Raw genomic sequence first — 26,799 nt, 5'->3', positions numbered from 1 at the left:
TTGTGGCATGCTTGCCTTTTGCATATTTTGCTTACAAAAAATGTCAGGATAAGAATTGGTGAGAATCACTAATTATCTATAATCACTATAACTCATTACCACGTGTCATCCTAATTTGAATGGAATATGAACACCATGGATTTATTATTACTGTTTTGCCTCTCTAGTCCAGGTATTAATGTATCCACCAGAGGGCAGTGTAACCATAACGTTCTCATGGAGTAAGGCAAGTTTGTGTTGATTGAAAATTGTTATTGTTAAATAATATATAATGCAATAACATTGACCCACTGTATAAGCACAAGTAGTCACTGTTTAGGTTTATTATCACTGTATCAGAAATCAGCTGTTTTAATGCAACATACTATAAAGATACTAACAAACTATAGATATACATGTTCTTCATTCATAATTATGTAAATAAAAATGCTTCATCAATTAAAAATATTTGTGTAAATCTGTAGAGTAACATCTACTAATGCAAATTACTTAAAAACAGCTTGCCACAACATTAGCAATACAAGAGATAACAATTTATCACTCACTCACTCACTCACTCACTCACTCACTCACTCACTCACTCACTCACTCACTCACTCACTCACACACACATTATTACATTCATTCGTTGTAACATTAGGTATTGCACCACTTCATAAGTCCATCACAGAATGTCTCTGGTCTCCGGATTGTCTCATCTTCATTCTAATGTTTTGTCACTCCAAGCTAAAGACTTTCTCTTGGCAAGCTCCATCCAGGACGGCTGAGCTCCGTCTGACCGTGGCTGCTGCTGCTGCTGAGAGATGTCTAGTGGTGATAATGATGATGATGATGATGATGATGATGATGATGGTGTTGCTGGAAGCTCAGATGGGACGGTAAGAGCTATTGCAGAGAAGCACGAACATGCACATCAATGTCTATCTCAAATGATAAAGCTTTGAAGAACAGCAAAAAATATCAAATATTTAAAAATGACAGTCAAAGCAGTGCTTTACTTTCTGTGTTTGGTGGGATGGGTTTTGCATTCCAGTCAGTCTTGTTGGAGGCTGCTGCTCTCTTTGTTGTGTCATCTTCTGATGTACAATTCCTACCATTGTCCTGCAAAGAGTAAATAAATAATTTTTAAAAGAAATTTTTTTAGATGCATCTTAATTAACATAAATTAATTGAGTGACTACACAGAATAATATGATCTATATTTAATATTATATATATGTGTGTGTGTGTGTATATATATATATATATATATATATATATATATATATATATATATATATATATATATATATATATATATATAATAACAGTATATCATTTTGTCCCCATTTTTCATGAGCTGAACTCAAAGATCTAAGACTTTTTCTATGTACACAAAAATTCCTCTCAAATATTGTCAGTGTTGGGCAAGCTACTTGGAAAATGTAGTGAGCTAAGCTACCAGTTACTCTACATTAAATTAAGCTTCACTACACTGAAGCTAACCCCCTGAGAAATGTAGCAAGCTAAGCTACAGCAACTTGACAAAAGTAGTTTACTACATCTAAGCTACTTTTTTTTTCTTTCTTTTTTTTATATTGAACCAACTTCATTCATATCAATGCTATCTCAGTGATCAATAAAAGTCAAGCATATAGACACACACTTTTTTTTTGTTATTCATAAAACTGTCCGAAATCAATTCGGCAACAAAACCATGTGATCCATAATATTAACAAAACCAGGGGCCTATTGCACAAAACTAGGATAAGGGATTAAGCCGGGATATCTTGGTGATCTTATCATTTTTATGCAAAATTTAGTACACAGCTGTCATGTAAACATACCCTGAAGGCAAACTGTATATATATATGTGGCAAGGGGGGCGTGGTTCAGCGAGGTCTGCAGCGGGAGAGAGAGCCGCGGGACGAGCGGTAAGTGAGTGGGTTGGACGCAGATTAATAACACCTGTCTCTTGTTCCAGTAATGAGCGCGGAGACGGGATAAAACACCAGCGGAACCAGAGACCAGGGAGAGAGAGAGTTCGGACGGTTGATGCCAAACCCCCACAGAGACTGAGTTACCGGAAGCCGGAAGTGCCGACCCGGAAGTGATCGTGTGTTTATGTGAATCCACACCGCAGCGTGTGTTATTGAAACTTTGAGTTAATAAACAAGCATCAACCGTCTAGCCGACCCCCGTGTCCTCTTCCTTCCTCATCCTATCGAACTTTGCTACACTGGTGCCGAAACCCGGGAAGGAAGTAGGACAGCGCCGCCGCCATGACAACGCCCTCCGCCTCGCCATTTGCGGATGTCATCAACTCCCTCGCGGTCCTCCACCAAGAACACCACCAGGCGTTGCTGGACCTTCGGACCGAACAGGAGCGCCGCTTCGAGGCGATCGTCCAAGGCCAGCAAGAGGACCGCGAGCGGTTCCGGAGCTGGATGGACCGGGAGGTTCGCGCCGAGGCCGCCGCACGGGCCAGCGCACCGGTTCACGTGCCCCTCCAGAAGATGGGGCCGGAAGACGACCCGGAGGCCTTCGTGGATCTATTCCAGAAGGCCGCGGAGGCCTGCGGGTGGCCCCGGGCACAGTGGCCGGTGCGCCTCATCCCCCTACTATCCGGAGAAGCCCAGGCGGCCGCGCAACAACTACCGGTCGCGAACCTCCTGGACTACGACGATCTGAAGAGGGCCATCCTTCAGCGGGTCGGCCGGACCCCGGAACAACACCGACAGCGTTTCCGTTCCCTGGAGTGGGGTGAGTCCGGTCGACCCTTCGCATTGGCCCAACAGCTCCGGGACGAGTGCCGCAGATGGCTTCTGGCCGGCGGCAGCGACGTGGACCATGTTGTCGATCTGGTGGTGCTGGAGCAATTTATCACTCGGCTCCCCAGGAAGACCGCCGAGTGGGTCCAGTGCCACCGGCCCACGTCGCTGGAGACGGCCATCAACTTGGCGGAGGACCACCTGGTGGCGTGCCCGGGGGTCGGCGAACCCCCATTAACTTCTCCCTCTCTCTCTCCCCCCTCTCTCTCTCTCTCTCGCCCTGTCCCTCTCCCCAGGTCCCGCCGGGGCGGCGGGTAGGCCTGGGCTGGCCTGCTGGCGGTGCGGCGATCCGGATCATTTTGTGGACCGATGTCCGATGATGGACATCGGAACAATGATCCGGATCCCGAACGTCCAGCGGACCACCCCCGATCAGGCAGGAGAGTACCAAATTCCTGTGAGTATCAAGGGGGGTACATATCAGGCCTTGGTGGATTCAGGATGTAACCAAACCTCGATCCATCAAAGCCTGATGCAGCCTGGGGCATTGGATACAAGCCGCGTGGTTAAGTTGCGGTGTGTGCACGGGGATGTGGTGGAATACCCGGTTGTCCCGGTCACGATACAGTTTCGGGGGAAAAAGCATAGTGTAGAGGTGGCGGTTAGTCCACACCTCCGGCATCCGCTAATTCTGGGGACAAATTGGCCCGCCTTTTCGGCGTTATTGGGGTCGTTATGCGCGGATGCCGCTTGGGAGAAGAAGGCGAGGAGGGGGGCGGCGCGAGTGCAGCTTGGGGAGACTGAGACGGGACCCTTGGGGACAGCTTCAGCGGAACCGAGCGGGATCGAGAGACTGATTCTCTCGGACCGCGATGACTTTCCGCTGGAGCAGTCACAAGATGAGACCCTCAAAAATGCCTTCCAACAGGTCCGATCGATTGACGGTCAGTCTCTCCAACCTGCCCTGCCTGTCTCGTATCCATATTTTGCCATAATCAAGGATCGGTTGTATCGAGTGACCCAAGACACTCAGACAAAGGTAGATACAACCCAGCTGTTAGTACCAAAGAGCCGCCGGGAAATGCTTTTCCAGGCGGCTCACTCTAACCCGATGGCGGGCCACCTGGGACAGGCGGCCACACTGAATCGCTTAATGACCCGATTTTTTTGGCCAGGCATTCATGACAATGTGCGCAGGTGGTGCGCGTCTTGTCCGGAATGTCAGTTGGTGAATCCACTGGCCGCCCCAAAAGCGCCATTGCGCCCCCTTCCATTAATGCAGGTCCCCTTCGAGAGAATTGCGATGGACCTCATCGGGCCATTAGAGCGATCCGCACGCGGACATCGTTTTGCGCTAGTTATCGTGGACTACGCAACACGATATCCGGAAGCAGTGGCGCTCCGCAACATCTCGGCGAAGAGTGTTGCGGACGCCCTGTTTCGTTTAATCTCCCGGGTGGGGATTCCGAAAGAAATCCTCACTGATCAAGGCACGGCGTTTATGTCACGCACGTTAAGCGAATTGTACGGATTATTGGGCATTAAATCCATTCGAACCAGCGTCTATCACCCACAAACAGACGGCTTGGTCGAACGATTTAATCGCACTCTTAAATCCATGATCCGTAAATTCGTACAGGAAGACGCCAAAAATTGGGATCGGTGGTTAGAACCCCTCTTATTTGCTGTGCGAGAGGTCCCGCAAGCCTCCACGGGGTTTTCCCCCTTCGAGCTTCTCTACGGTCGGCAGCCACGGGGGGTGCTGGACGTCCTACGAGAAACTTGGGAGGAGGGGCCTTCTTTGGCCAAAAACGAAATTCAGTACGTCATGGACTTGCGAACAAAACTCCACACCTTGGGGCGGCTATCTAGGGAGAATTTGTTGCAAGCCCAGGACCGCCAGAGCCGGTCATATAACAGGGGTACTAAACTACGCAAATTCACACTGGGAGAGAAAGTGCTCGTTCTACTCCCGACGTCGAGCTCAAAATTAATGTCAAAGTGGCAGGGGCCGTTTGAGGTCGCACGACAGATAGGAGAGCTCGATTATGAAGTGATACGATCCGATAGGAACGGGGCACGTCAAATATACCACCTCAACCTGCTAAAAAAATGGAATGAGGTGGAATCAGTGTTGTTGGCAACGGTGATCGGGGGAGAGGATGATCTCGGGCCAGAGGCGAGCATTAAAGCGCAATCAGTCGCGCTGGCCCCTGGGGGAGATCACCTCTCACCGTTACAACTCACTGATTTATCGAAATTGCAGGCGGAGTTCGCTGACGTGTTCTCGCCCCTACCGGGACGTACCGACTTGATTCAGCACCATATCGAGACCGAGCCGGGCGTGGTAGTTCGCAGCCGGCCGTATCGCTTGCCTGAACACAAGAAAAAAGTAGTTCAGGAAGAATTAGGCGCAATGCTCGACATGGGAGTAATCGAGGAGTCCAACAGTGACTGGGCGAGCCCGATAGTTTTGGTCCCCAAAACAGACGGCTCGGTCAGGTTCTGTGTGGACTACCGCAAGGTGAACGCTGTGTCGAAATTCGACGCGTATCCAATGCCGCGGGTTGACGAGTTGCTTGATCGGTTAGGCACGGCTCGATTTTATTCGACACTGGACTTAACAAAGGGCTATTGGCAGATCCCCTTGTCTCCATTGTCCAAAGAAAAAACAGCTTTCACCACGCCGTTTGGATTACACCAATTTGTCACGCTTCCTTTCGGCTTGTTCGGGGCGCCCGCAACCTTCCAGCGACTCATGGATAGGATTTTGCGTCCCCATGCGGCATATGCTGCTGCGTACCTGGATGACATAGTGATTTATAGTCACGATTGGCAGCGGCATATGCAGCATGTGAGGGCGGTCCTGAGGTCGCTGAGGGGAGCGGGGCTCACGGCCAATCCAAAGAAGTGTGCGATTGGGCGGGTGGAAGTAAGGTATCTGGGCTTCCACTTGGGTCATGGGCAGGTGCGTCCCCAAATTGATAAGACTGCCGCAATTGCAACCTGTCCGAGGCCCAAGACCAAAAAGGAGGTAAGACAGTTCTTGGGGCTGGCGGGATATTATAGACGGTTTATACCAAATTATTCGGACCTCACCAGCCCTTTGACTGATCTTACTAGAAAGGGGCTACCAGATACGGTCCAGTGGACGGAGCCGTGTCAACAGGCTTTTACCCAAGTGAAGGCTGCTCTATGTGGCGGGCCGCTTTTACACTCCCCTGACTTTTCTCTCCCTTTCTTGTTGCAGACTGACGCGTCGGACAGGGGGCTGGGCGCAGTCCTGGCCCAGGAGGTGGAGGGGGGAGAGCGGCCGGTGCTGTACATTAGCCGTAAGCTCTCCAAGAGGGAAGCTAAGTACAGCACCATAGAGAAGGAGTGTTTGGCCATCAGATAGGCCGTTCTCACTCTCCGCTATTACCTCCTGGGGCGGGAGTTCACTCTCTGTTCGGACCACGCTCCTCTCCAATGGCTCCACCGCATGAAGGATACCAACGCGCGGATCACCCGTTGGTATCTAGCTCTTCAGCCGTTTAAGTTCAAGGTGGTCCACAGGCCGGGTGCTCAGATGGCTGTGGCCGATTTCCTCTCCAGAAATGGGGGGGGGGGGGGGGGGGGGGGGGGGGCTGCAGGCCGGACGGCTCCCCGGCCTGAGTCGGGCGGTGGGGGTATGTGGCAAGGGGGGCGTGGTTCAGCGAGGTCTGCAGCGGGAGAGAGAGCCGCGGGACGAGCGGTAAGTGAGTGGGTTGGACGCAGATTAATAACACCTGTCTCTTGTTCCAGTAATGAGCGCGGAGACGGGATAAAACACCAGCGGAACCAGAGACCAGGGAGAGAGAGAGTTCGGACGGTTGATGCCAAACCCCCACAGAGACTGAGTTACCGGAAGCCGGAAGTGCCGACCCGGAAGTGATCGTGTGTTTATGTGAATCCACACCGCAGCGTGTGTTATTGAAACTTTGAGTTAATAAACAAGCATCAACCGTCTAGCCGACCCCCGTGTCCTCTTCCTTCCTCATCCTATCGAACTTTGCTACAATATATTAGCAGATAAATTGAGCCGGGATAACCAAAATATCCCAGCTTAATCCCTTATCCTAGTATTGTGCAATAGGCCCCTGGTGTCGAGAGTGTGTGTGTGTGTGTGTATATGTTCATCTGTATGTGTCAACAGGATCTCATGGTCATGCGTATAAATAGTACGAGTTTGCAATCTCGTTGAATGTATACGGCAAAATGAGTTTTGGCGTGCGTATGGTACGCGGTTTTTCGCGTGCATATGATACGCACTTTATGGCGTGCATATGACACGCTCTTGGGTAGGTTTAGGGTGGTGGGGTGGGGGGTTCGTATGTATAATACGCCATAAAGTGCGTATCATTTTGGCGTATAAATTCCCCGAGATTGCAAACTCGTACTATTTATACGCTTTTTCGCGAGATCCGTCTCGTATGTGTATGATATGCATACACAACTGTGTGTTTGCATTTATGCTCGATTTAGACTTGGGTACTTTTGCAGGACAAACTGTAAGTTAATTTACAACTCAACTTGTACAAAAAAAGTCCAGTCCAGAAAGTACAGTAGCAAAATAATTAAGACCTGCTCCAAACAGTACCAACATGGCAAAAAACAAAACGTGTGTGTGTGTGTGTGATCTATCTCCCACACACATGAAACAAGTTTCATTCATTCATTCATATCAAGAGGTGGCCAGGCTGGACCCCGATACGTTTAACAAGAGGTGTTTATTCAAGAGACACAATAGATTTTAAAACTTTGCAGTTTCTCTTTTGTCACCGTGCGGATGATGCGGGTGCAACAACGAATTGAGCTCTAGGAAAAAAAATGTCAACTAGATGCCTATCCCGTCATTTACACGCTTACTGCCAAATGAGTACTTTGAAAGGCTCGCGCGCGCATCTGTGCGCATCTGCGCGAGGCAGAAAGGAACGTAGAAAGTGAAGTATATCCGCGTTCTTATCAGTTGTGTTTCCAATTTGAGCTTGATCCTCAGAAAGGCTTGGGAAAATGTAACATTAGCTTGTGTGGACGCTACCGCACTACTTGATCAACAGAAGAGCTTCGCTACTGAAAAGCTATTTCATTGAGAAAACAGCGACGCTACCACCACGCTACTGAAAAATGTAGTTAAGCTAGTAGTGACGCTACTGCCCAACACTGAATATTGTTCATAGATCTGTCTAAATCTGTGTTAGTGAGCACTTCTCCTTTGCCGAGATAATCTCCATCCACCTCACAGATGCTGATTAGCTTCTAAGAAATGTCAGTAAACTAAAATTAAAAATGCATTGTGGTTTAGGTTTAAAGGAAATGTAGGTAAACTCAATGCAAAATGTCCTAGCAGAATACCAGTACCTTTTACTTTTTTGTGGATTAGTTGTTTTTTTTTGTATATAATAAATATGAAATGTGTTTTGTGCTCTCTAGCCTTGTTACCTGCTTGTCTTTTGTTCCACTGGGTGCTGGTTTAGAAGGAGGTCTCTGCGAGGCCGGCTGAATTGGGGTGTTCAGTGCGTGCTGTGTTTTCAGAGGATGAAGTGTGGGGGTCAGGGGCTGTGTTTTTGGCTGTAAGGCTGGTTTGAGAGGCTGTGCAGGAGGGGCTGCTGGAGATGAAGGGGGGATTGGTGAGTGATTTGTGGCCAATCTACTCAAGAATGGCTGGTAAGCCCTGGTCTTCCCTCTGGCTGGATTCATCCAGCCTGGCTCAGTCACAGCCTCTTTAGTTGCTCCTGTTGTATTTTGGATAGATGGCCTCATATCTGGAAGAAAAAAAAAGAAGAAAAAAAAAAAATATATATATATATATATATATATATATATATATATATATATATATATATATATATATATATATATATATATATATTTGTATTGAGGCAGACAAGTCAACTAGAAAGAATTGTACATTTAACTTTGTTTTCTATGTAATGGAAAGCGCAAATATTAGTAATAATAATTAAGTCTAAGCAACTTTTATTCTCAAAAAAAAAAAAAAAAAAAAGCTCAGCAAAAGGTGCACTTCTGTATGGTTTTATGTTATGGTTTTAGATTACAAATAGCAAACAAAAAGTCAGAATGGTATTTATCTGGGAATACTATACTGGGATGGCCCAATCTGTTGAGATTGGTCAGATGGCCCAGTCTGCTGTGATTGGTCTACTCAGCTCTGATTGGTCAGATGACCCAGTCTGCTGTGACTGGTCTACTCAGCTCTGATTGGTCAGATGACCCAGTCTGCTGTGATTGGTCTACTCGGCTCTGATTGGTCAGATGGCCCAGTCTGCTGTGATTGGACTACTCGGCTCTGATTGGTCAGATGGCCCAGTCGGTTACATTGAGATTGGTCTATTCTGTTCTGATTCATGGCCTAGTCTGGTGTGATTTGGTCTACTCTGCTCTGATTAGTCACATAGCCTAGACTGTTGTGATTTGTCTCTGGAGACGACAACTTTATTTGCGTGTGCTTTGATCTTTAAAAATTTACAGACATTTTACATTCTCATTAAACATCTGTACTACACACAACATGAATGGTAAAAATAAAAAAAGCACTTTAAATAATAACTCTGATTCAAAGATCTAGTTCCTTAAACATTTTTGTTTCATTTTATGGTCATTTGAACAAAAAATGTCGATTGAACCAATTCAACAAACAGATACGATACTATATATTATATAGTACAACAGAAAGAAGAAAAGAAAGACACTCACTGTCTTGGGCAGCAAGCTGAAACTCCAGGCTCTGTGAATCTTTTTCTTTTTTGGGAACAATGTGTTTACTCTTGGAATTGCCATCACACATATTTCTAAAGGTTTCTGCTTTCCCAGCATGCTCCTCGGAGTCAGCCTGCGTTGTGTTAGACTCTAAACTGTACCGTTTGGTTTCATCCTTAATTTTGGAAACCTCAGAGCGATACCTCAGCGACAGAGAGGTTGTGCGGAGCTGCACCCCAAACATATTCTTCCTGTCTTCAGGTTCCTCTAGTTTCTCTGTTGGTTTCGTTTCTCTTGCTTCATCTTTCTGCTGCTCTAGGTTGGGTTTGTTGGATTGGGTCTTGATTCCTGGAGTTGCTTTCAAATGTCCCTCATTCTGCTTTGTCACAGTCTCACTTGTTGTTTTGGAGTGATGCTTTGCAGATGCAATGGTAAACGGGAATGATCCAGGGGTAAGTGTCCTGCAAATCTGTTCAGGTGCACTTTCCACTCCAGCTTCCCAAGGTTTTGCTGAGGCATCTGTGGCACCTTTTGGAGATGGAGGGCTCCTCATTTCCATTTTTGGCTTTTTGATGCGAGGTATAGGTACAGGAAAAAGTCTAAATGATGCTTCCTCTTGGGGGCTTTCCTTTGTATTTGTTCCACACGCAAGATTCTCACTTGTCTGGATCTGGATATTGTCTGTATAATGTCTTTGGATGGGTGAATGGGCTCTTAATGACTCTATTTCTCTTGATGGTTGTGTCGATTCAGGAAGTCCTGACGGTGACGGTGGACCTGAGGAGCTTGAGGTCAAGCCAAAGGACATTGGCTGCAAATAAAGAGGATTGTTGGTGACTCTACCCTCAGATTCAGGAGACTCTTCCGACTTTTGAATTTCAACACCCAGAGATGGGAAATGAGTTTCAGTTCTGTTGGGGTTCTCTTCCTGGTTCTGCACTGACTTTACAGGAGATATCCCTATAGGTTCTGGAGAGGCGGGCTTCTCTTTTAGGTCCGAAGTCGGAGAGGAAGACGAGCAATGGTGCAGTGTCTCAGTGAACGTCATGGTTTCTTCTTCATCATCCTCCTCCTCAGACAGAACGTTGTCCAAGTCACTGATACTTTCTGAACGATACCTGGGAGAAAGAGACACCTGGAAAAGAGAGATTGAAATGCCTTCATTTTTTTTAAACCAACAGTTTAAAATTAGTAATGATTAAGTACTTTTTGCAGATGTTATCAGTGATTTTCATCAAATATTTTTTTATTTAAAACCTGATAACCGTCACGAGGACGAGGACGTGCTGAAACTCTCTTTGCTTAAATTAGCTCAAAATTACTATCAGATGTAAGTAATTACCTTGACAAACTATACATCATTAAAAAGATCTAAGACTAAAGTTTAATTTTGTTACCTCTGTTTTATTCTCAAAGTCTTATAATGACCGTAATGTGTTAATATGTGCCAGGAGTTATGAATATGATCTTGGGCGTCGCTACCTTTTGATTGTAATATGCACGTCATTTGCTCCCATTCATAAAATACTCCTCTTTGGTCGTCATGAAGACACTCGACAAAACAACTTCCCTCAGGGTTTTTACTTCAAATGTGTGCAGATGTGGAGAAATATTGATAGATTCTCACATGTTTGAGTCAAATTTCTATACAGAGAAGTATTATTTATTCAATCTTTATCCAAAATCCGCGGATGTGTGATTATGAGCGCAGTATACTGTGATATGCTGTGTTTTCAATTCATTCTGGCAGCCGGAGGGCGCTGGAAAGCTGTACTACTGAAAATTCACTCCCCTATGCATAGATGAAGAACAGACACACCATGTGACATTCAGGAAGTATCTGACATGACCAAAACAACTTTCTAGCGATCGTTAGATCACTATTTTATGCAGATAGACACGTTTTAAGACAATAAACACACAATCGCGGCAATATATGGTTGGTCTGTGTTCTTTATGCCATGTTGGGTGGTTTCATAATAGATGATATTTATAATGCAATGCTATTCCACATAGCTTTTAGCATTGCATATTTTCTGTCAGATTTTTTGACCCGAAGCTACATGAGATCACATATTTTTATATAAAACACTCGACTTATAAATTATAAAGTGATATGAAGCAAGTTTTGAATAAAACATGATTTTAATCGTATAAATTGTTGTTTTGCTAGTGTGCTAAGCTAACATGCTAGCTTGCCCTAGATGCACCTGCCACTGAGTAAATACTTTATTTTTATGAACATTTTCTAAATGTAAAACTACTGAAATGCTTATTTGGACGAAATGCATTCAATAGAGTCTCAGTGAGGGTAAAGTGAGAGGTTTGATTTAGAAATGAGGTTTGAATAGAACAGTTTGAATAGAGAATCGTTAGTAATTATAATGCAGACAAAAGAATAATAATTAGAGCCATAACCAGTCCGCAGAAGTGTGAATGTGTGCCTGGGAGACAAACTGAATGGGGCAGTTTGCACCTCTAAACAATAGAGGCAAAATAGAGAATGAAAGCTGAGAAGACATGGCAATAAACATCAGTTGATATTTTAGAGATATCTCAAAATAAAATCACATAAAACGATCTTGTAAAACGTTTAATAAAATTCAGAGTTTTAGACTGATCATCTTCAGATCTGAAATATAACATGGTCAGACTTGTGGCTTTAGCTGTAGTGCATTTCTAGATTTCTCCAAGGCCCACTTCAATTTTATTTTCATAAAGATATTTCATACAAATAAATTTCTAATAACTTTACAAAACTTTGAAGCTTATTATAGCTTTTTTTTATTATAAAAAATATTATCATTTTGACTTTACAGTAAACTGCCAGGTGTCTGCTTTCAAATGAGACCATAATTATGCTTTTAGTGCAAAGGATTCACAAACTGTATTTGTTTTAGTCTGAGTATACATTTCTTAGGATTTTTTCAAAATTTTGAAATCAGCTTAACAGGTTAAATTAATGAAGCTTTATTTAACATCCTTTAAAAATAAAATCCTACTTTGGCAAAATAATTGTATAACTTTAGTTTACTTGAAGGGTTACTTCCGCGATAAGCATATGGTCTCTTTGTATCAGTAGAAACCCTGGAGTATATTCAAATGATTGTGCTCTCATCACAAGAGCTCATCAGCTCATGACGGTAAATGTAATCTGACTCCTGCAGTTAGTGCTCAGTGCTGTGATACTCGCGCGGCGACTCACTCATTATATTGAACACGTTCAGTATTTAATTGTAGTGTCTTCAACTCAGTCACTGTATTCCAGGAGCGGTGGCTTTGGGAATGGCCTCACAGGGCAGCGAACCATTCTGGGAATTGTAGTCTTTCATCCCCATGAGACAAATACATTTTCTGTCTTTTTTCAGTCTAGAAAGCACCAAATTCAAAAATAATTTCACATTTCTACTACATTAATGACTCTGTTTAAATACAGATTCATCTTTCCAGCGCTGAAGTACCCCTTTAAATATATAAAGATTAAAATGAACAAATATTTTATTTGTAACTAAAATAATTCTAAATTAATAAAATAAGCACTTTCAGTGTCCACACTGCTATTGATTACAATGAGAGGGATCTAGATTTTTCATACACAGTTTAATATTGTCTCAATTCTATTTAAATTACTTTATGCTCTTTAAAATGTACCTATTATGACCTTTTTCACAAGATGTTACGTAAGTTCCTGGTGTCCCCAGAATGTGTCCTGAAGTTTCAGCTCAAAATACCCCACAGATAATTTATTATAGCATTTCAAAATTTAGGTGTAAGCAAGTTTATTTGTGGATAACAATATATTTGTTTGGAATAAAGCAACAATAATACCCCCATACTTTACAGCTCCTGCTTTATAATCTGGCAACAAGAAGACTGAAGAATGCCACATAGCCGGTCCGAAATTGTCAGAAGCGGTAAGTAGCCCTACATGTCGGACACTGATGGAGAGACTCGGGAAGAAGTTACAACTTTTAGGGTACTTTACACAACAACGATATGCTTAGTTAAAACAGATATGTTTTCTGCGTACATACGACACCATTGTCAAAACAATCCCCATTCACACAGATACGCAAAGAACTGTATTCTGCTGCCAGGCCATTAGATAGCGATTAAATACTATAGACTGAAGATGTCATTCGCATGTGCAGGATGTCAACATTTTCACAGATTTGCATTTTTGTTGTTTGCATGGAGACCGTTTTAAAAAACCTGCATTTTGAAAACCATTTTGTCATGTATATGAACAGCCAAAAAGGTTATTGGATGTAGTTGTTGTGGAGTTAAGTTGATTCAACTCATTGACTAGCATGTACTGTGATGTTAATCTAAAAAACTTACAGAAACAACTTTTGAGGAAGACAATTTATCTCCAGTCACTACAGAGGGGAGGCAGAAAGTGGACTGCTGCGGGTCACACTTTTTATGATTTATGGGGATTTTAAAAAAGCCATATTACCATTATAGGCTTGTTAACACACACTGTGGACAAGCATCTATGTTCAAACACCTTATAAAAGGGAATTTTGCATAATAGGTCCCGTTAAAATCTAATTATACATACAGCTTGATGTGAAGTAGCTGAGGCAATATGCATTTGATCACCTTCAGGTCTTACCGTTGGCACTCTGTTTCCCCTCGTGCTGGCTCGTTGGTTCCTTGGTTTGACTGACATGCGATGACGGGCAGCAGAGTTATCCAACCTGGTCATGTAACATGCAGGGCTACTGAAGTCAACTCCTGAAGTGGGTGTGGTCGAGGCTGAATTGAGGGAGATGATTGGCTGAGGGGTCACTTTGCAGACTGGAGATAGAGGCCTTGATGATGGCTGGAATGGATCACCCTGAGTGAGACAATATTTACTCACATAATTGTATATAAGACAAGTTTTTCTTTGTAAATGTTTTATTCTCAAAGATATTGTTTTGAATTATGTGGCATATCTATATTACGTATTATTATTATAATACACAAATGTTACCTGTTCCTCTTCCTCACTTCCCGTTCCTGCTAAACTAAGAGAGCTCAGATGTTTCTGAGATTCGGGATACTGTAAGAAAATGCCATTTGAATTCCATTAATAAGGTCAACATTAAAGTAGTAGCAAATGTCTTGCCTATGTTTTAGTGTACCTAAACTTTCCATCTCTATTGTTCTGTTACCTTGTAAACGGCTCCATGCATCACTCGCTCGTGGAAGGACGTCTCAGGTGGACTGCACGGTAAACCATCGTCCTCTGAAGTGGTTCCTGAGTCCTCTGTGCGTTTGCCAGGAATCAACATTGGAGGAGGACCTAGATGTAAGTTCTGTTGCTGTAGTTTCAGCTGCCGAAACAAAATATAAACCTCTTGCTATTTAATGAACCGCTTACTTAAAATAAAGTTGAACAAAATACACTGCTGGAGCATAATAAGAGTAGCTCAAATACTATGTTGTACTATGAACTAAAACATTTGCAAGCTGTTGGTTTGTCCACAAAGAACATTCACTTACTTGCAAGGCCTTAATTTTGCCATGAACATTCTCTTGAGAAAGAACTCGTGTTGGCTCTGTGGACTGGGTCTGATCGCTAAAGAAGATGCTATCGTGAGACAGCGCCCTGGAGCTCAGACCCTGTGGGTACCTGCGGAGCAGATTCGGTAGGTTCATTTTATTTTTGTTTCTGTATATCTGCTAAAACAACAGTACAATATCTGTATAATATATTGGACTAAATATTTTATGTAGCTATATGAAATAGTATATATGTATATACACACTGAACAAAATTATAAATGCAACACTTGATTTTGCACCATTTTTCATGAGCTGAATTCGAAGATCTAGGACTTTCTATGTACACAAAAGGCCTATTTCTCTAAAATCTTTGTTAGTGAGAACTCCTTTGCTGAGACAATCCATTCACCTCACAGGTGGGGCATATCAAGATGCTGATTAGACAGCATTAATTCAGTAGATGGATTATCTCTGCAAAGGAGAAGTGTTCACTAACACAGATTTGTGAACAATTTGAGAGAAATAGGTCTGTGTACATCAAAAAATCTTAGATCTTTGAGTTTAGCTCATGAAAAATTGGGGCAAAAACAAAAGTGTTGCGTTGTATAATATACTGTATACACACACACACACAACACAATGAAATATAGTTTATGAATTTGACATCAGATTAGTAAACAAGCAGGACGGCTCATTGATTTTAAAGTGCCCCTATTATGCTATTTTTAAAGGTCCTAATTTTGTTTTGGAGGTCTCCTTCAATATATTTACAGGCATCCAAGGGGGAAAAAACACTTTGGTTTTTCTCACAATACACATTACAACCTCTCTCTTTTGCTTGATAAAAGATTCGGTCTCTCTAAACCCCTCCTTTCCGAGAGATCAGCTCTGATTGGTCAAATGGCTTAGACTGTTGTGATTGCTTACAGCGTGTCAGGAATTAATTTCAGCTCCAGATCTTCCTCAGCACTTAATACACAGTGATATGAACAGTATCGAGGCCGTTGGTTTTACTGTATCAATATCAGCCAGAGTTCTAATCTTTTGGAAGTGCGTGAAAAGTGGATTTGCTTTGGCCGCGTAGAAAAAAAGTGTCCAGTGTCCAAAAACTTGTCCAGTCTCGGTGTTTGAGGGCGGGATATTGTAGATATTGTTCACGGGCAGCCAATGAAGACCATAGGCAGGTCTATTTGTTACAAACCTATGTAGGTTCGTGCAGGAAGATGACTTGTTTCAGCCCGTTCGAAGAATCGGTTCTTTCTTTTGGGAGACAGTAACTTACACATTAACATTTCCCTGAACTTCGCAGACCTTTTATTTCTACAAACCGCAATATTACACACATAATGAAAGAATACGGATAATAGGGGCACTTTAATTTATTGCCATATCAGTGACTTACGAAAACTCGTCTTCAGAGTCGTAGCCCTCCCTTCGGCCCTCTGGAGCAGTGATGTCACTAGCGGACTGGCTTTGCTTAATCTGCCCTTCACTTTCCTTTTTCTTCAGTCTCCCAAAGAGACGTGTCTTGAGCTGCTTAAAACGTGACTTCTTCCTTCCTGTTGAAGAGACCAGGAATAAGAAGGATAAGTTTTAATGGATTTGATTTGGTTGTACCTGATTTTATTTACCAGAGTTGTGTTTATTGTTACTTGTATTATTAATTATTTATTTAGTATTGGTCTTATATCGTAAAGGCTAGATTTTTAAGTGATTTAACTATGGTTAAGGGAGTTTTAGACACCCTTGCCTAATTTTGTGGCTTATTCCATTCGTTTTTCTCATCAAAAAATCCTTAAAAAGAAAGCATGTGAATGTACTCCAATCAGGAATTCGAACGATCACAAACCTGTGAGTTCCTCTCCAGTTTTGTCCATTTCTCCAGGGCTGGAATCCATGTTTTTATCTGCTGATCCACAGTAGACGATAAATTAATTTAATGACACTTAAAAAAAGAAAAAGAACAAGTGAAATACAGCTCAGACTAGAGTAATGGAATTACAAACCAGACTTTATATAGGACCTGTGGAAGAGTGTCTGCTGCATGTCTTGTGTTTATAGCAGTAAAGATCAGCTGATCACAGTTAACTGATGCTTCTGTTTGCACTTTAGTACATCGTTTCCTGTGGTCAAAGGTGAAGGAATTGCATGCATTTGTTAGAATCCTCAATGCCCTTAAGAAAAGAGCTGCTCCTGTTTTCAGTTTCAAGGTCTCTAAGACAATAGCTGAATCCAGAATAACACTACTTTTAAAAGAAAAGGTACATGTAATGTAATTGTGCACTTGTATGTCATATTACACAGATTATTGCTCACAAGTTTGATGACGAAGAAGTAAAGAGAAAAGTCGTGCTGTTCTCTTTGCTTTTATTTTGGCAAACATGATGACGCACATAATTTGCTTTCATCCTCTTTGGCTTGTCTTACTAGCTAACCACAGATTGTGCAAACATCTCCTGTGTCTTTTTATTGGCTTTGTGTTGTGATATAATCAGTGGCCACTTGCAGTACAGTGACTTCTATGGAGAGAGAATGGGTTGTTCACTTTGGCCAGGTCACAGTTGCTTAGTGATGTACAAGGGTGACGCAATTTTGAGTGAATACTAGATTGTGTCTGCCTGCGACCTGGGAAACCATGGCTTTGTCCAAGGTTTTACAATTCATTAACACTCTCTCACACACACATGCCATCAGTTCTCAGATTTATTCTTTGGTGTGTCTGTAGAAAAACAACATAACATTAACATTCACTGTTCACTAGGGTGTTGCTATTCTGAGGCTGTGTTTGAAATTGCCTCTTAAATAGTGCATTATTTGAGGGGACAGCAATTTGTACACACAGAAAAAAAAGTGCCAAAATTGTAGCTTTAGGGGTACAACAGCTTGTCGCTGGCCAGCCTGACAAGCCTGACCCACATCAAGATGTTTGGTCTGGAAACTCACCATTGACAGGGCTCAGTCCGAGGGGCGGGATAAACGGTTGTCTTTCAAACTCCCTCTGCACGCGATAGGATAGCGCTACACCAACCAGAGCAACGAAGGTGAAACGAAGGAGAGCTTGTTGACTGATTAAACATTCGCCGTATCCGGTCGGCTAAAACATGAACACATCTTCCCTTTTTAAGAATGACTTCAGTGCCGTTCTTTGTTCTTTTCTCAGAGAAAAGCTTAACTCCAAGTCTTCCAGAGTCGCGGTCAAAGCTGATTCGAAAGACCGCCGCCGTTCGGGCAGTTTCTGTGTTAACTAGAAGCGCGCAAACGCAACTCGGCCGTCGTCATTATGGCCCCGCCCATCGACTCTATACACAATGTGATTGGCCCGACAAGAGTTTGGTGTTTACAGCTCAGAAGTGTATTGAGAGTTGCTAGACGACACTCGCGGACAGATTAGATTTGCTGCCACTAGGGTGCGTCTAGATTTCTAGGCTATGTCGCTGGGGCAGTACCTTTAAAAGAACTTTGTACCATTTTTACCACATTGTAGTACCTTAAGGTACGCATTTGTACTCAAAGGTACTTATATGCACCTTTTAGGAGTAAAAAAGGTACAAAAGATGTCCTTCTAAGGGTACTGCCCCAGCGACAAGCTGTTGTACTCCTAACGGTACAATTTTGACACCCTTTTTTCTCTGTAGTGGTGTCCATAGTGGACGTTATCGAGTGCAGTCATTAAATCCAATAATGCAGCACAATAACAAGTGTACAGCCGGTGTACAATTAAAGGTTGCCCCTTTTTACAAAATGTAAATGTCCCCAGAGTGTGTATGTGAAGTTTTAGCTCAAAAAAACCCCACAGATAATTTTTTAATAGCATGTTAAAATTGTCACTTTTTGAGGGTGAGCTTTTGAGAGTGTTTCTTTAAATGCAAATGAGCTGCTGCTCACGGGCGGAGCTTCAAGAGCTGGTGTTAGCAGGACAGGAGGAAGCTTGTGTAGTCCCTACCTTCATTTTGTTGTAGTCCTTAAAAAGCAATTTCTCTAAAAGAAAAGAACTCCCTTTTCTTTGAACTTTGAGCGTCGTTAATTTGCAGATGTTGTTTATGCTCTAACAGCAACATTACACAATAACTAAAGTTAAAAAAGTGAAATCATAATCAACCATCCCTTTAACAGCTAGAGAATACCCATAATGCACTGTGAGGGTCACACTGAATTAATTCCTGTGTCTTGCCAGAAGATGGCGCCTCCATCCATTTTTCTAACTTCTGGTCCAATGTGGCAACAGCGTAATATCATACAGGTATAAATTCCTTTTTATTTGAATATTAAGTAAATATAAATGAACTATATTAGTGGACTAATGTAGGGAATAGGGGGTGATTTCAAACATATAGATAAGTTAAGTCTATGGGACACCCCGTTGACCCCCTTTTTATTATCCACCAGGTGGAGATTTTAAATCTGATCATTAGAAATATTAGCACATCACTCCTCAACAAGCATGTGCATATTTATATTATATTACCTTTCTTTAACCAGAAGAAAATATTTATTTAAGTCAGAGATTTATTACAGAGATTTGTTTAAAGTCTCTTTTGCACGAGTTTCCTGCCCATGATAGGCAGGCGGCAGCTGAGTTTGCATACAGTTATACATCAAAGTTACATATAGACATAAAACATACAACCAGTTACATTTACACATCATTAAATTACACTCAAAGTTGTGTAGTAAACTCTTTTAGATTCATCTCAGTCTGGAGAAAATTCCCATCCGAGGTGGTGGCATATTTGAAGGAAAATTGACCAAGTTTAATGTAAAATTTGGAAAATTGGCCAAGTTTTATGTAAAACATTGTGTGTGTGTGTGTGTGTGTGTGTGTGTGTGTGTGTGTGTGTGTGTGTGTGTGTGTGTGTGTGTGTGTGTGTGTGTGTGTGTGTGTGTGTGTGTGTGTGTGTGTGTGTGTGTGTGTGTGTGTGTGTGTGTCTAAAATGTAGAAGGAGATGGTTCTATAAAAAACTTAAGCAATCAATTTATGCAAATGGCTGTGTCAGCATACGCACACACACACCTGCTACTACTGTCCTCGGGCCTTAACCAAACAATCTAGTAATGGCAGAAATACCAATAAGCCCTGTTGTCCTTGTGGTCTAATATAGAATCATTATGCTATGCTTCTGAGCGTGCAGAGGAAGATAAAAGTGCTGTACATTCACATTGTGCAATATAGTAGTCAGGATTAGGATCAACACAATGGCAGATAATAGTCTCTTGTTTAACCAAAAGATCAAAATCGTATTATGTAATAATAGAGGAAGGCTGGAATATCAAGGGTCGGCTTTCTGGGTCATCTTCCCACAGGTATTCATAAATATCAATGTGTTTTGCATATCAAGCCATAACAATATGGCTGTATATTTGCTGCTGAGTAATGATGCTGAAAAATTAGATCACCAATATAACAATTAGAGTGAAAAGTTGTCGTGAGTTGTTGATTCGATCCTCTTTATTTTTTTCCTTCCTGAATTGGTTGTAAAATGAAAACAATCAAAAACATTAAATAGAAACTTCTTCTAATCTTACCAGCAGCTGTAAGTTGAGGCAGAATGCTCTCCCTCGTCTGAGATCTTCCTTTGTTTTCTTCGGTGCCTTTTTCCTCTGTGGTCTCCTTAGTTTTAAATCACTGACATCTGCAAATTAAGTTGAAGAGGTGATTATAGCGTGGCAGAAAGACCAGGTTAGGGAGAGAGAGGCAGACAAGATGAGAGAGAGAGAGAGAGAGAGAGAGAGAGAGAGAGAGAGAGAGAGAGAGAGAGAGAGAGAGAGAGAGAGAGAGAGAGAGAGAGAGAGAGAGAGAGAGAGAGAGAGAGAGAGAGAGAGAGAGAGAGAACAAAGATTTGGGTAGTAACAGGATGTGAGGGCAGTAAATTAGATATGTTGTGGATCTGCCGGAGATCTTCTCATTGGTTAGTGTTGATATGGTGCTTTTTTTCCTCATTTTTGGAGCCTGATGACATCCATCCTCATTATGTTTTTTCAGCGTATTGCTAAATTTCTCCTTTTGGACCGACTTAAGAGTAAGTAATTTATGACAGAATTTTCTTTTTTTATTATTATTATTTCCTTCTATATTTGCATACACCTTCCTGACCTGCTCATCTCTTGCCCTGTAATGAACTCAAGGAAAGTCCCTCAACGATTTAGTAAAAGCCCTTACTAAAGCATCTTTTACCTCGGTGGGAGTTAATAATTACTGTAGGCTAAAATATTAAAGTGAACATTGGCTGTAATAATTAAAATGGAATTCCAGTTTATTTTCTGAAATAAGTAATAATCTGAATATCATACAAGTAGAGCATCCAGTGGTTTAGAATTTGAATAGGTTAAATTAAAGGCCATTGCTTTTTACCCAGCAACAAAAACCTGAATCTTTTACTACTGCTAACTACATGATAAACTGTTTATTTGTTCTTCTGAATAAAATATTAAATGACTTTTGCGTGACAAATCTCATTTACATATATGCAACGCTAAATGCTACTTTATATTGTGTATACTGTATGTTTATTAATCTATAATATTGGTATTCTCTATTTCCTTTTTTTGCAGTGAATATTTGAGAATTGTGTGTATTGTGTTATAAACGTGACTGTAATGTTGCTGCGCCACACACACAAGATTTTAACTCACTTTTACACTCATGCACATAATGTTTTGACAATAAAGTGAACGGACTGATCCAAAACTCTTCTATCATTCACTTCTAGAAGTTCAAGCTACAGATTTATCAGCAGTGAATGAAGTTAAAGCAAATGAAATCAATGTTTTTTTAGAGTTCAGATACATGCAAATAAACATCCCAATCCCTTGTGTAGTGACTCGTTCTCACCACTGACCTGGCCAGCATAAATTTGATTAAAAATGTACTTTAGTGCATTAGCCGAGCTGTGCTTCCTGTCATATTTAGCTCTGACATCAACATTGACATTGAAAACTGCTGGTTTAAGCATGCCAGGTGTGTTTTTCTGTATTTGCATATCTCTGTGGCCCTTTGAACTATGTTTTGTGCACTACAACTGATTTAAAACTAAGCATAAGGCTGAGAGGTCTCATTTGTTAACGTAAGTTCAACATGAACTAATAACAAGCAATTCATTTGTAGTATTTATTACTATCTTTGTTCATGTTCTTTAATAAAAAAAATTGTTGTTTATTATTTGTTCATGTTAGTTCACAGTGCATTAACTAATGTTAAAAAATACAACATTTCATTTCCATAATGTATTAGTAAGCGTTAATTAGTAATTAATTAATAAATGCTGTAGAAGTAGTTCATGTTAACTAACGTAGTTAACTAGTGAAACCTTATTGTAATGTGTTACCGGCTGAGATGCTTGAGTTTAAAGTCCCACAAAGTGCTTTCAACAAATATACTAGTTAATAATATAAATTGAACATGAATGGCCTAGTCAAATTGTAATCATGACTGGGAAAGATAATTTTGCTACTCGATTTTCAGGGTTGGGCAGGTCACACACTTTAAATATGGCGGAGGAACGAACAGAGTTTAGTTTTATTTGTTTTCCCACAATACATTGTATCTGTTAGTCATGTATATTTATGTATATAAATAACCATTGGGTGTATATTGAAAAATTCGGCATTGAAAAATAGCATTTATTTGACTGAAACGCTAGAATTGTCAGCATCCTATCGAGATCTAGCATAAGCAATGCTTAAATGGGTGTTACGTTTTACTAAACATCTGTTGGGTGTTAAATAAATATGTTTGACACATTTTGGCTGTAAAAAGATTTCCCTAGGAAACTCGTAATTACGACTTCTGAAGTGGGATGTAGCAACTGGCGTCAGGGTCATGGGCTCATTGATGCACGTGGGGAGCGAAGGCTGGCCCGTGTGGTCCGATCAAACAGACAAGCTACTCTAGCTCAAATTGCTCAAGAAGTTAATGCTGGTTCTGATAGAAAGGTGTCAGAATACACATCGCAGTTTGTTGCGTATGGTGCTGCATAACGACAGACCAGTCAGGGTGCCCACGCTGACCCCTGTCCCCCGCTGAAAGGACCAACAGTGTGCGTGTGAGCATCAGAACTGGACCATGGAGCAATGGACAAAGTAACTTTGACACCACCTAAGCATTGTTGCAGACCATGTACACCCTTTAATGGACGTGGAGACATGGATTCTGGTGGCTGTGGCCTCTTTCAGCAAGATAACTACTTCCCAAAAATGTTTAAACTTGTGGTGTTCCTGGCCAAAAATGACCCGCCTACAAAAAATAGCTTACACTCTAAAAAATTCTGGGTAAAAAACAACCCAATGTTGGGTCAAATATGGACTAACCCAGCAATTGGGTTGTTTTAACACAGCGATTGGGTGTCTTAAGCAAATATTTAGCCCAACCTTAGGTTAAAAAAAACCCAATAATTGGGTTTAAACAACCCAATTGCTGGGTTAGTCCATATTTGACCCAACATTGGGTTAAAACAACCCAGCATTTTTTAGAGTGTATGTTATATTATGGCCAAATATTGTATTCAATATTTTGTAAGCTTGTTTTCTTTCCATTAGGACAGGTTTTGTTTTTTTAGACTGAGTTTATATTGGTCAAAAATAGCCATCCATTGAAAATAAATGGGGATGATCGAATATAAGAGAAACATTTAGTGTTCATCATGTTCACAAATGAAAGTGTGCTTGCAAAGATAAAGGCCTAGGACCTGTGCATGCGTGGATACATGTACACTCGGTCTATCCAGTACACACACGTTCATGTTTTTTTGTATATCAGACAACATTTTCCTTTTCACAGGGATGAACTTTATGCTATAATTGTGCCAACAATACCCTTCAGCCGTGACTTATTCACCACACAGCACTGCCTCCCGCGTCTTATTGCTTACACAGAGAAATAGCTTTGTGTGACATCATTTCCTTTCCATCTTGTTTGTCTCCCAGTGGTTAGTTTAAGTTCAAACAGTGCAGGTGACACCGGAGGGGTTTCCCAGAAGACCTTTCCAAAAATAAGCTCTGAATCAACAGCTGACACAATTTATGACTGTCAACAAGTTTTAATAGACCTTTCAGCCTGCTCATAAAGATGCTAAATAAATCCTTTAAGAGCAACCAAAGAATGAGACAACATTATGTAGCTGGCAACCGGTTGTTTTGACCCAGTGTAACCCAACACCCTGAGACCCAACCAGAAATGTCATCTCTCTCACTCTGGTGCACTTTCTCTGGATTGTTTTTTCAGATTTGACCTTCCCTTTTCTTTGGGTATGAATGCATCACTTCAAGTACTGCGTTACCCAGGTGAAATGAGATCTGCGCAGTCAAGCCCATCTTTGTACACTGTACAGCATGTGGCACAGCTCATTCACTAAAATCCCTTCATACATTTTTGCTATGCTTTTTTTTTTTAGGTTGGCTATGAGAAATATAATAGGATATACCCAGCTAATAACACGTTCTTCTAACATTCTCTGAACATTTAAAACCTGAACAAAAAAACAAAACAAAAAAACATTGGTTGTGCAACCATTACATAAAACGTTAAGGGAATGTTTCATTTGATATTTTTGAAACATATGGATTACTTTTGAATGTTTTTCTGAACATTTCGAAGCAAGTAGTGAGTAATGATGTTTAAAGTAACCATAAACATTTATTTTTTATGCACTGTTAAAAATATTGTTGGTTTAACTTAAAAAGTAAATAACCTGGTTGCCTCAATTTTGAGTTTATTGAAATTAAACATTTGAGTTGATACAATAAAGGAAATGGTTTAATAAATAGAAACTCAAAATATTATTGTATCTGAACCACATAAAAAAATTGATAAATCATGAAACTAGCACAATTTGGCATGTTTCACTGCATAAATAAAACACACAGTTATCCAATATGCATACAAAATCTTTTAATAATAAGATTTTTAATTGTTCATTGTATTAACTAAATTTTTTAATTTCAATGAACTCAAAATTTTAAGGAAACCAGGTAACTTATTTATTAAATCATTTTTTTACAGTGTGGAACACTGCAGTATTACAATGATTTATTTGCGCACATCATTAATTTTATATCAGTGTGCCCTCATAATCCTTAATCAAAACAACTTCCCCTCTCTGATGATGTGATTACTGGCACGAGGGCGGGGCAACCTGTCACTCACATGAGATCCACCAATAGCAAACCACAACCATCCAATCAAATCCCCATGGACAAAATCAAGCCCTACACTTGATAAACGTCCCACCCTAGTGAAAAAACACAATCACAAAGACTATCCGTTCTTCACAACTCTATTAATGTTACTGGAAGAACATTTGCTCATATCACCTTGCCAGAATATCAGCCAAAGTTCTGAGGATGTTCCCTGTTAGCTGCCTAGCCTGTAGAAGTTTAAAAAAGTAACAAGTTAGGCACTAATTGTAGTACAATATAGCACGTTTCGAGTCTAAAGGGATAAACAGCAGTACTTGTACGATTTATTCCCTCGCTTTCATCCTTGAAGCTCAGCATGAATCTGTTTTCTTTTCAGGACAGTTTCGTTCTGCAAACATTAACTTCTCAACAGAGAGAGTGACTAATCTGCTTGAACATTAACTGTTTTGAAGATATACCTGACCCCTCCTAAACGCATGCTTTCATCCTAAACGAACTGACCTTTGGATTATAATTACTTTAATGTCAGCTATAGACACAGCCTTCCTTTTAAACATCGCACACCTGTTTCAATAGGAGGCCGATCACAACAAGATCCCTTGATAAACAGCAGTATGGGAACAATTATGTACTAAGCATCTGAAATGATAAATTAATACCTCTGTAGGAAACGTATGTATTGTTATAACATAAAATACTGCAGGGACCATATATTAATTTAGATTAGAAAGTACAACCACTAAAGTTGAAGTGCACTTCACAAGTCATGTACAGTAACCATGCGTCTTACAGTATAATGATCTAATATCTAATGTACCCACGCTCAGCTGAACACACTACTCTAATAACAAGTGCATGACATCATAGCAACAGTGTCTTTTTTTTCTTAGGCTTTAGAAATCTCTGATAGCCTCATTTCATTGCAAATATGCAGCTAAATATTATTTTTAACCTCTGATTATAAACGTACATTCTCTAAAAGGTCTTATCCTGTCCTTTAGCTTAGAGAAAGACATTGAGAGCAACATTTGCACAAAATTAAAGTCGGTTTGAAAGTTAGATAGATAGATAGATAGATAGATAGATAGATAGATAGATAGATAGATAGATAGATAGATATATAGATAGATAGATAGATAGATAGATAGATAGATAGATAGATAGATAGATAGATAGATAGATAGATAGATAGATAGATAGATAGATAGATAGATAGATAGATAGATAGACAGACTGTTACTTTTCAAGTTCAGTATCTCTTGGGTGGAAATAGTCGTCGCAAGAAGTGGTTCCTTTTAAGACTGCGTCGATTTTTTTTCTTCTTTAACATCGAACCAAACTATCACGCCTATATTACCCGTGAAGAGTATGCATAATAAGAGAAAAAAAATAACCATAGCAGCCTCATAAATGGTTGTCTTACCTCTGCGGAATGAAGATGCAGAAGCGCGCACCTGGGCTTTGATCATCAAAAACACTCGCGCAGCTCTCGAGACTGAACGAAACTAGTGGGCTCACTTGATTGGCCACACCCACACGATGACGACACACATGACATGAGCTGACACAGCTACAGGTGCTGCTTCTAATGAGCTTTTCTTTCTTGCTCGTCATTTATTTATGTTTTAACTGCAGGGATTATATTATAACGACGGAGAATAGCATTACCACTATCCTACCAATT

The 26,799-nt window shown here is 41.1% G+C and overlaps 1 protein-coding gene across 4 annotated transcripts; it reads right to left on the bottom strand.

Moving 5' to 3' along the window:
* Positions 1–312: 312 nt before the first annotated feature.
* On the bottom strand, positions 313–26,624 carry cracdlb (cracd like b). 4 transcript variants are annotated; one of them, XM_067440963.1, is made up of 13 exons: positions 26,539–26,624; positions 20,508–20,614; positions 16,991–17,107; positions 16,834–16,893; positions 16,387–16,543; positions 14,982–15,111; positions 14,651–14,812; positions 14,470–14,538; positions 14,107–14,331; positions 9,486–10,623; positions 8,211–8,533; positions 999–1,101; positions 313–885 (listed from the first exon to the last, which is right to left on the bottom strand). In XM_067440963.1, the coding sequence occupies exons 3-13, from the start codon at positions 17,028–17,030 to the stop codon at positions 701–703; spliced, it is 2,592 nt and encodes an 863-aa protein (XP_067297064.1). In that variant the 5' UTR covers positions 17,031–17,107; positions 20,508–20,614; positions 26,539–26,624; the 3' UTR covers positions 313–700. The 4 variants fall into 4 exon arrangements, with proteins under 4 accessions (XP_067297064.1, XP_067297066.1, XP_067297067.1 ...); XM_067440965.1 differs by having other exon boundaries at positions 16,834–16,890; XM_067440966.1 differs by lacking the exon at positions 16,991–17,107.
* Between the last annotated feature and the right edge of the window lie 175 nt (positions 26,625–26,799).

This window comes from Pseudorasbora parva, chromosome 4 (genome assembly GCF_024679245.1).
Source record: "Pseudorasbora parva isolate DD20220531a chromosome 4, ASM2467924v1, whole genome shotgun sequence".
NCBI classification, from domain to species: Eukaryota; Metazoa; Chordata; class Actinopteri; order Cypriniformes; family Gobionidae; genus Pseudorasbora; species Pseudorasbora parva.
The sequence above is the reverse complement of the archived record's forward strand: the minus strand, read 5'-3'. Positions and strand labels throughout refer to the sequence as shown.

Bases quoted from the DNA above. Each gene is read 5' to 3' on its own strand.
- cracdlb (XM_067440963.1), bottom strand. From the start codon at position 17,030: ATGCAGCAGACACTCTTCCACAGGTCCTATATAAAGTCTG. The intron at 14,539-14,650 runs GTAACAGAACAA...ATTTTCTTACAG, and splicing joins TGCATGGAGCCGTTTACAAG to TATCCCGAATCTCAGAAACA. The intron at 14,332-14,469 runs GTAACATTTGTG...TGTCTCACTCAG, and splicing joins GAAGTGAGGAAGAGGAACAG to GGTGATCCATTCCAGCCATC.